The following is an 11,093-nucleotide window of genomic DNA, read 5'->3' on the forward strand; positions in this document are numbered from 1 at the left end:
GACTTGCTGTGAGCTGTAATGCCATGGCACTCTACCCAGGGGGACAGCTTGAGGCTCTGTCTCAAAAAAAAAAAGAAAAGTAGAACTTGTGCCTCTAAAGTATGGGCATGGAGTGTATCATTTATCATTTATCATTCTTTGAAGAGCACAAAAATTTAACTGTCTTAAATGAATGATTTTATGAAAGAGGCCTACCTTTATTATAACTATTTTGAAAATGAGTCTCAAACATTAGCAGTTTCCCCAAACTTTATTGTTAAAAGATGTGAAGTATGTCATAATGGAAAGCATTAGGAATAAGAAATCAGTGATAGAAAAAGTGTTTAAAGATTCTAATAGTTTTTACATATACTCTATATCAGGGGTCCTCAAACTTTTTAAACAGAGGGCGAGTTCACTGTCCCTCAGACCATTTGAGGGCCGAACTGCAGGCCTCAGGACTAGTCGGCTGCTAAGCAGGACAGGCAGCGACAGCAAAAACAGCCAGCGGGCCGATAAAATGTACTAGGCGGGCCACAGTTTGAGGATGCTTGCTCTATATGTACTCTGATAGTAAATATTGTGGCTCAGTGGTTGTATCTTACTTATCATATTAAAGTTTCCATTTTGTGTTGCTATACATAAGAGAATGTTGGTAAATGTCTTTATATGGGATCTAATACATACTATATAGATTTACATGTTTACATTTTAATATGAAAGTAATAAAAATATTTACTTGTAGTTTTCAAGAAATCTATGAAGCCAAAAGACAGGAGTTCCTTGAACAATGTCAGAAGGAAGAAGAAGAGTTGAAACAGAGATTTATGCAGCTAGTAAAAGAGAAAGAAACAACATTTAAGGAAGCTGAAAAAGAGGTAAGTATTGCCAGTTTGACATAATTTATATTCATTTTTTAAATGTCCTGTTAATTTGAGTGGTTGTTTTTTTTTGGCTAAGGCTGGGCGTGAATCCGCCACCTCCGGCATATGGGGCTGTGCCCTACTCCTTTGAGCCATAGGTGCCGCCCTAATTTGACTGTTTTAATCTTTAGAGTTTAGTTGATGTTTTCACAGAATACTTTCTATTTTTTAACAAGAAGCTATTTACCATGTAAGGTTTTAACACAGCCTTTATAAATTATACCATGTGCTTTTATTTTTTCTAGGGCACTTGAATAATTTTCCATTTAAATAACCTCTAAAGTAATTTTATAAAATGCATTTAACTTTATTTTATTTACATTTTTAGTTTTCATGCATTAAGTCAATTTTCTAATAAGCTTAATCTATTTACTTCTTAGAAGAGTAATGTTCTTTCTATCACTATTACTGCATTATAAAGTATTCTTCACTTTTATGAATAAGTGAATGTTGACAAATGCAGTCTTGATTACTTAGAGAACTTTTAGTTGGTGAATTATATGATTTTTTTTGTTTGTTTTATTCTATGCTATATCCAAGAAAATGGAAAAGGAGGGCTATGAACGTAGTTTTGATTATTTGCCACAAATAAGTTTTATGATGAAGGCATATATTTAGAACCAGAACTTCTTTTCTCAAATGCAGATGGCTTCAGTTTAAGAACATTTAATTTTAGTAGGTAAATTGGAACATGTACTTACTTTTACATGGAAATAAGATGGTGATTAGGTGCTACAGACCAGATGTCTCAGGCAGGGACCATTGAATAATAAGTAATAGAAATTCCATTCGCTTGGATATAAAGGGCAAGTTTGGAAGCATACAAGTATATCTCATGGCATCCAGGTATAGCTGCAACTCATGAAGACTTACATGCAAACTAGGAAGAGTCCAGAAACCAAAGCAACCATTTAAATTTTCTATTTCTTCCCTACCTTATTTTCCTCCATTATGATCCTTATCTCTATACATCAGCTTCATTTTCTCTCCCTGCAATCAGTTTTTTCCCCATTTCTCTGTTACATGTTCTTAGAACTGACCACAACCTAAAATTGCTTGTGCAAAGTGATGAGTAGCCGAGGTTCTTAATAGGGTTTAATCATTTCTTCAGAAAGGCACAAGTGAATTTCTGGTAGTAAAAAAACAACCAAGATTTTAAGGGCATCCATAGAACGAGGTGACAAGAAAACAGGCCCACTTGGTTTGCTTAGGAGTAAATTAATCATTTTTAACATGGTAAGTAAATAGCAACTCTAACTGACAAGGAAATAGGAAGCTCACAGAGGTAATCTTTCCCAGCACATCCACCAGATGGATAAATCAGAATTTAAATTGAAGTCTTTAAAATTTCAAATACTGAAAAATTAAATTTTCACATAGTTCCTAGAAAAAGAACAAGCCAAATCCAAAGTCAGCAGAAGACAATAAATGACAAACATAAGAGCAGAATTAGGTTAAAAGGAAATAAAAAATACAAAGAATCAATGAAATAAGAAGTTTGGGCTCAGCGCCTGTGGCTCAAGTGGCTAAGGCGCTAGCCACGTACACCCAGGGTGGCAGGTTCGAATCCAGCCTGGGCCGACCAAACAACAATGACGGCTGCAACCAAAAAATAGCCAGGCGTTGTGGCGGGCGCCTGTGGTCCCAGCTACTTGGGAGGCTGAGGCAGGAGACTCGCTTGAGCCTGTGTGTTGGAGGGTGCTGTGAGCTGAAATGCACTCTACCCAGGGGGACAGCTTGAGGCCCCTGTCCTAAAAAAAAAAAAAAAAAAAAGAAAGAAGTTTGTTTTTGAAAATATCAACAAAATTGATAGACCATTAGCTTTATTAACCAGAGATAGAAGAGAAAGAATTCAAATAAACCCAATCAGAAATGAAAAAGAAGACATTACAACTGGTACCACAGAAATGCAAAGTATCATCCATTATTTCAAAGAAATCTTCTGTGCACACAACTAGAAAATCTAGACATTTGGGTATATTTTTGGAAACAGCACTACGTCCCAAGCCTGAATCAGGAAGAAATATAAATCCTGAACAGACCAATTAGGAGTAGCATGATTTAAACTGTAATAAAAAAAAAATCTGAATAACAACAAAAAACCCAGACCCAGATGGATTCACAGCAGAATCTACCACATCTACAAAAAAAAACTTTTCCTTATCCAACTGAAACTATTCCATGACACTGAGGAGGGATTTCTCCCTAACTCATTCTGTGAAGCCAGTATCCATCTTATACCAAAGCCAGGAAAGGACACAACAGCAACAACAAAAACTACAGATCAAGATGACTCATGAACATAGATGGAAAAATTCTCAACATAGTAGCTAGTGAATAGAAGTGGTGATAGTGGGCATCCTTGTCTTAGTCCAGTTCTAAGGGAGAAGCTTTCAACTTTCCCCCATTCTGTATGATATGAGTTTGTTGTACAAGGTTTTTATAATTCTGAGATATGTTTCATCTATTCCTATTTTGTTAAGAGTTTTTAATTACTAAAGGATGATGAATTTTGTCAAATACTTTTTCTTCCTTGACTCAAATGACCAAATGGCCTTTGTTTTTACTTCTGTTTATGTGGTGAATTACATTTATGGATTTAAATAGTTGAACCATTTTTGCATCTCTGGAAGGAAGACCACTGGTTGCGGTGGATTATTTTTTTATTTTTGAGACAGAGTCTGTCTCACTATGTCACTCTTGGTAGAGTGCTGTGGCATTACAGCTCACAACAACCTCAAACTCTTGGGCTTAAGTGATTCTCTTGCCTCAGCCTCCTGAGTAGCTGGGCCTACAGGTGCCCACCACAACACCCGTCTATTTTTTGGTTGTAGTTGTCATTGTTTGTTTAGCAGGCCTGGGCTGGGCTCGAACCTGCCAGCCTCAGTGTATATGACTGATACCCTACCCACTGAGCTACAGGTGCTGAGCCAGATTATTTTTTTTAATGTGCTGCTGAATTCAGTTTGATGAAATTTTATTGAGGATTTTTTCATCTATATTCATAAGGGATATTGGTCTGTAGTTTTCTTTTTCTGTTGTGTCCTATCCTGGCTTTGATATCGAGGTGATAATGAGCCCTCAGTCTGTGGGATCTAATGCTATCTTTAGGCAGATTACATCATAATCAAATAGAATGATAGGATAACCAATTGGTGTCCACTGAGGAATTGATTGCTTGTTTATGGGTGGAGAGAAATCCTCACATATTTAATCACAGAAATCTTCTGTGTTGATTTTAGTGGGGTGACAGCAGGGGGAAATTGTTTGTTATGTTGCCTAATTGAGACTTTCTCGTTTCTCATTTTCCTGAAATGTGTAATCTACTTTATGAATCCCATATTACTGTACCATTTGGTAATATTTTTTATGCTTAGGTTACTTTCCACTCTATTAAACACAGCTATTTCTTAATAGAAGATGCTGCCTTTCCATCCTTTCCATGTCTCAAGCAACCTTCTATTTGCCCCCAAATTGATTAATGTATGTGTACACACAGGGTAAGCTGGCTCAATTTTTAAACACATAGAAACACAATTGCTATGTCTGTGCTTTTAAAACATGAACAATATTAACCAGCAAGTATGGGTGAAATAATGGATACTCTCTCAAGAGAGTACTGTATGAAATAAATCTCACAGATTTATAAGAGACTTTATTAATCATTTCTTTTGATGTTCCCTTTAATACTCACACTAATCACTCTGTCATTAAATGCTTCTCAGGTCAGGGAGCTTACTGACTCAGACAGCTACCCATTCCATTTTTGAGCAGTTAAATTTTGAACAGTTTATATAGTGGGATGAGGTTTAGTTCTCTCTCATTTCTACTCTTGTCTTCCCACATTTAAGTGGAATATTTTCTCAGTGATTTTGCTGTGAGGTTGCATTAAGCCACAGCTTCAAAAAAAACATAGCTTCTCTAACTCATACAAGCAATCCTTGTGCTGTTAAACAAAGTTATGTTAAAGACTTAGATCTGGGCTAGGCACCTGTGGCTCAAGCGGCTAAGGTGCCAGCCACATACACCTGAGCTGGTGGGTTTGAATCCAGCCCAGGCCTGCCAAACAACAATAATGGCTGCAACCCAAAAATAGCCAGATGTTGTGGCAGGCACCTGTAGTCCCAGCTACTTGGGAGGCAGAGGCAGGAGACTCGCTTGAGCCCAGGAGCTGGAAGTTGCTGTGAGCTGTGATGCCACAGCATTCTACCTAGGGGGGGACAGTTTGAGGCTCTGTCTCAAAAATATATATATATAATTAGCGTAACCTAATTCTTTGTACCTTCAATGAATCCCAAACAATAAAAAAGAAAAAAAAAGTTTTGGGTTTTAGCTGGGCGCGGTGGCTCACACCTATAATCCTAGTACTCTGGGAGGCCGAGGTGGGTGGATTGTTCCAGCCCTGAAGTCAGAGACCAACCTTAGCAAAGCAAGATCTTTTCTCTACTAAAATAGAAAAGCTAGCTGGGGGTGTGTTTGGCACCTGTGGGTCCCAGCTACTCAGGAGGCTGAGATAAGAGGATTGCTTAAGCCCAAAAGTTCAAGGTGGTTATGAGCTGTAACACCCGGGCACTCAACCCCAGAGTGACAGAGTAAATATTTCTTTTTTGTTTTTTTCTACACTTGGGCTAATTTTAATTAACAAGAAAATTATCAGACGTTCTTCCATAAAGGTCTTACCTTTACTAGAAAATTATCAGACTTTCTTCCATAAAGGTCTTTACTAGATCGAAAGTAACTGTTTGACAATCGATGCTATGTCTTAGCGTACATATTTTCAGTGAGCATGGATTTCTCATATTTCATTAGAAAAGATGTTGTGGAGGATCTATTCGATAGCCAGAAAAAAACAAGCGTCTTCTTTTGCATGTTCTGCCGCATTGTGCTTTGAGTCACGGCTGCACATTGATTTCATAGCTCCAGGACAAGTTTGAACACCTTAAAAAGGTCCAACAAGAGGAGATCACGAAGCTCGAGGAAGAGAAGAAACAACTGGAAGAAGAACTAATAGATTTCCAGAGAATGAAGGCTTCCTCTGAAACGCTGGCGACTCCGGTGTTAGTCAGTGTGAAGAAAGACAAAGATCGTAAGAAATAGTTCTCTCTTACCCCTCTGTCTGTTACAGAGCCCCATTAGTCTCCATCCCGTCTTTCTGTGAGATTGCCTCTGTAGCATTTAGCTCTAACTGCTGTTGTAATTTTTAAAATTCCTGTGCTTGTTCTTTCCCCCCCCAAGCTCCTTAAAAGGAGGTACCTTGTTCATCTTCTGAGATGCTGTATCCCCAGCATGTAGAACACAGACTAACACGAAGATGGCACTTGAGAAATATTTGCTAATGTGAACAAATAAAAGAAATATATAACATCCTGTACAAAAAGATCGGTAGGCAGAAAAGTCATTTTACCATAGCCTGGCCTGTGGCTCCTTTAGTGACTTTTACATTTTATATCTAAGCAGAAGCTGGGGCTTTGTTGCATACTCATAGGCATAAAAATGTTATAAAAATCTAATCGTTAGGCTCATTTTCCTTCTTAAAGTCTAATTGTAATAATTTATTGATAATTTTTATTATAATAAAACATTGGACTTTGATTAGAACTCCTGTGCTTTCATGTCAGACCCTTGTAAAATTTATAATAGAATAAAGAATTCAAGAGGTAGAGAGAGCCAGAGTACAATGGGAAGCCATGAGTAGCATTTGGATGATAATATTATGCCTTCCAGATTTGGGGATATATTAAAGTTATCAAAGTTATAGAGAATCAAGTGGGGATTTTTTTGTATTTTTGAAAGCTTCCATCTGACTTTATATACTGATTTTCTGAATTTAAAATGTTTTTGTTAGTTCACCTATTTGAGTGTGATTGTTTGTTTTGAGACAGAGTGTTACTCAGTTGCCCCAAGTGCCATGGCATCACAGCTCACAGCAACCTCAGACTCTTGGGCTCAAGCAATTCTCTTGCCTCAGCCTCCCAAGTAGCTGGGACTACAGGCACAGGCCACAACACCTGGCTATTTTTAGAGACGAAGTCTCACTCTAGCTCAGACTAGTCTCAAACTAGTGAGCTTTAGGTGATCTGCCTGAAGTTCTGGGAGTTCTGGGATTACAAGTGTGAGCCACAGCACCTGGCCTGAGTGTGGTTGATTTGTACCAAGACTCATTGTATTAAAATGGTAACTTTCAGGTTCTTCATCTCTGTTTACTCTAACTGCATCTAATTAGTACACAGAGCTCTTCTCATGTTTCTTTTTAAAAGAGTTCCAACAATTTGTCTGTTGAAATTTTGTCATTGCATCCATTTCAAATGCAGTATTTTTCCAGGATATTAGGATGTTGAACTCAGGCTCAAAATATTTTCAGAAATGTTATCTCCAGGGCAGCTCCCATAGCTCACTGGTTAGGGCACCAGCCACATACACCAAGGCTGGAGGTTTGAACCCGGCCTGGGTCAGCTAAACAATGACAACTGCAACAAAAAAATAGCCAGGTGTTGTGGTGGGCGCCTGTAGTCCCAGCTACTTGGGAGGCTGAGGCAAAAGAATCACTTAAGCCCAAGTGCTTGATGTTGCGGTGAGCTGTGATACCACAGTACTCTACAGAGGGCAACATAGTGAGACACTGTCTCAAAAAAAAAAAAGACAGAAACGTTATCTCCAATTAAAAAACTTTTACTTCATGAAAAAGTTATGCGAAAAATATGGGGAAAGGGAAGTAAGTTCACAATGATTTTTATACATGTATGTTGTTAAATCATCTTGCAGATGTTATAATTTTGTGGAAGAGAGATTCTACTACATAATCATTTAATGGAACACTACAAGGACCAGGATCTCTCAAATATCCATTCCCAGACCTAGAACAATACCAGATGCATCGTGGCAATTATTAATTGAACAAATGGACACAATACTAGTACATTAGCTATATTATATGCACAAATAGTTTAATTTAGATCATTGATGTTTGAAAGATAATAGTCTCAACACCTGTAGCTCAGTGGCTAGGGTGCCGGCCACATACATCAGAGCTGGAGGGTTTGAATCCAGCCCAGGCCTGCCAAACAGCAAAGATAACTACAACAGAAAAATAGTTGGGCGTTGTGGTAGGTGCTTAAGCCCAAGTGTTTGAGGTTGCTGAGAGCTCTGATGCCATGGCACTCTACCCAGGGCGACAGCTTGAGACTCTGTCTCAAAAAAAAAAAAAGATAATATAATTTATTATTGCTTTTTTCTTTTTTTTTTTTAATTGTTGGAGATTCATTGAGGGTACAAAGATCCAAGTTACACTAATTGCATTTGTCAAGCAAAGACCCTGATATAAATATGTTCCTCCCCTAAAAGGCATGCCAAACATTGTAAACCCCGCCTCCTTCCCTCTCTCCGCTCCCCCATTCCCCCACCGCCCACCATATACTAGGTCATCAATTGTAGTGTTGCTTTTTAACATGCTTGTGAGTTATACTGCTGAGGGACTTTATCTTCTCATTCTTTCATCTTAATCCAATGTTATTAAAACTGAAATCACCAGTGTTATTCCATATAGTAAAAATATTTGCCCTGTGGAAATTATCACTCTCCTGCATTTAAGAATAGACTTTTTTTTTTTTTTTGAGACAGGAGCCTCAAGCTGTCCCCCTGAGTAGAGTGCTGTGGCATCACAGCTCACAGCAACCTCCAACTCCTGGGCTCAAGCAAGTCTCCTGCGTCAGCCTCCCAAGTAGCTGGGACCACAGGCGCCCGGCACAACGCCCGGCTATTTCTTGGTTGCAGCCGTCATTGTTATTTGGCAGGCCAGGTTGGATTCAAACCCGCCACCTTGGGTGTACGTGGCTGGCACCTTAGCCACTTGAGCCACAGGCACCGAGCCTTAAGAATAGACTTTTTAGGAAATAATGGGAGATCCATAGGAATTTTTTAAGAGAAGAATTCATGCTAAACAGAACTATATTTTTGTTTTTCTTTTTTCCCCAAGGGTATAAAACATGATATTATATAATAGTATATGGCGCATTTTTGCTATTTCCATAATTTCCCCCCCCAAATTAGTGTTTATTTCCCATATAACTTTTAACTTTATGAATACAATTGGTATTTTTCTCTTTCAGCTACAGTGTTATACTCCAGATTTATGTAACATGGGAATTTTTAATAAGTCAGTGTTACATTTATTTTTTCAATAACTGACTTCTTTTGTGTTTAGCTGATTATTTGTAGTGATATTTTTGTTTTTATTCTCCATTGCTTTTGTGTATATTCTGTACATATTTTCTTTTTGGTTACTATGAGGATAACATAGTAATCTTCAAGTAACTATGGATTAGGTAACTTTAGGATGTCATCCTCAAAGGTTACTCCTAAAATTACAATAATCTAGTTTGAATTGATTTCAACTGCAATCATGTACCAAAATTCTACCACTGTATAGTTCTATTCTCTTTATGTTATTAATGTAACAAATTATGTCTTTATTCATTGTGCACCAACCAATAGATTCATAATTACTTTTCATGCATTTCTTAAATCCTATAGAAAATTTAAAATGAATGCACAAAACAAAATTATAATAATACTATTTTTATATTTGTCCTTGTATTTTTACCTTTACTGGAGTCTTTGTATCTTTTTTTAGTCATTTAACACAGTTGTATTTATTTATTTATATATATATTATTTTTTTTAAGAGTTTCAGTTGCCTTCTGTAGAGTGCTGTAGTGTCATAGCTCACAGCAACCTCAAACTCTTGGGCTTAAGCGATTTTCTTGCCTCAGCCTCCCAAGTAGCTGAGACTATAGGCACTCACTACAACACCCAGCTATTTTTTTTTTTTTTTGGAGTTGTTACTGTTGTTTGGCAGTCCTGGGTTCGAACCCACCAGCCTTAGTGTATGTGGCTGACACCTTAATCACTGAGCTATGGGCACTGAGCCTGGAGACTTTATATCTTTATATAGCTTGTTTACTTTCTTGTATAGTTAACTGTCTAGAATTCTCTTATTCCAACCTGAAAGACTTCCTTTAATGTTTCTTGTATGACATATTTAGAGATAAGGAATTAGCTCAGCTCTTTAAAACATCTGGAAATGTCTTAATTTGTCCATCATTTTTGAAGGACAGTTTTGCCAGCTGTATATTTCTCAATTAACAGGTTTTTTCTCATCACTTTAAATATATCATCTACTACCTTCTGGCCTCACCAGTTTCTGCTGAAAAATCAGCTGATAATAATATTCAAATCCTTTGCCTTTGATGGGCTGCTCTGCTCTTGGTGCTTGTAAGACTCTCATTTAGTCTTTTGCCAGTTTGACCAAAATCTGACTCAGTCTCAGTCTGTGTTCATTCTACTAAGAATCTGTGTTTTCTAGATTTGTAGGTTTATGTATTTCCTCTAATTTAGGAAGTTTTTAGGTATTATTTGTTCAAATAATTTCTCTCTCTTTTCTTTCTGGGATGCCTATAATACATGTTAGTCCAGATGATGCTGTCCCACAGTCCCACAGTCCCACAGTCTCTGTTCCCATTTTTTTCCTTCTGCTTCTAAGACTTGAAGATTTGAAATATCTTATCTTTGAATTGAGGGATTCTTTCTTCTGCCTGCTCAAATCTGCTGCTAACCTTTGTATTAGTCAGAATTCTTCAGAGAAATAGAACCAGTAGGGTACATAATATATATTATATATGTGTAAAATAAATTCTTTCCATCTATCTATTTAGTAAGAAATTGGCTTATGTTGTAATGAGGAATGAGAAGTCCCACAATCTGCCATCTGCAAGCCCGAGACCAAGGAATGGTAGTGATACAGTTCAGTCCAAGACTGAAGGCCTGAGAACCAAGGGAGCTGATGTTGTAATTTTCAGTGTAAATGTCCAAGACTGGTATTCTAGCTCAAGCAGTCAGGCAGAAAGCATAGATTTTCCCTTCTTCCGCCTTTTTGTTCTAAGGCCTTTTTCTCAATCTACCAATTCTAATGCTACTCTCATCTAAAAACTTCCTCAAAAACTTACCCAGAAATATTTGCTAATTTTCTAATATCCATGATTCAGTCAAGTTGATGCATAAGTTATTTATCACAGATTCACACCTTGTCCCTGCATACATATCTTTTTTTTTTTTTTTTTTTTTTTGAGACAGAGTCTCAAGCTGTCGCCCTGGGTAGAGTGCTGTGGAGTCACAGCTCACTGTAACCTCCAACTC

General features: G+C 37.5%; 1 protein-coding gene across 1 annotated transcript in view; it reads left to right on the forward strand.

Annotated features, from left to right (window-relative positions):
• Nucleotides 1-5,999, forward strand: part of SEPT14 (septin 14) — a 49,718-nt gene extending 43,719 nt beyond the window's left edge. The window contains exons 7-8 of the mRNA XM_012807851.1: nt 725-857; nt 5,820-5,999. Of these exons, the coding sequence (XP_012663305.1) occupies nt 725-857; nt 5,820-5,999 (313 nt within the window). The remainder of the gene's footprint in view (nt 1-724; nt 858-5,819) is intronic.
• The last annotated feature ends 5,094 nt before the right edge of the window (nt 6,000-11,093 follow it).

The sequence above is a fragment of the Otolemur garnettii genome, unplaced genomic scaffold (assembly GCF_000181295.1).
Source record: "Otolemur garnettii isolate 467f Iridium unplaced genomic scaffold, OtoGar3 scaffold00077, whole genome shotgun sequence".
In the NCBI taxonomy this organism is placed as follows: Eukaryota; Metazoa; Chordata; class Mammalia; order Primates; family Galagidae; genus Otolemur; species Otolemur garnettii.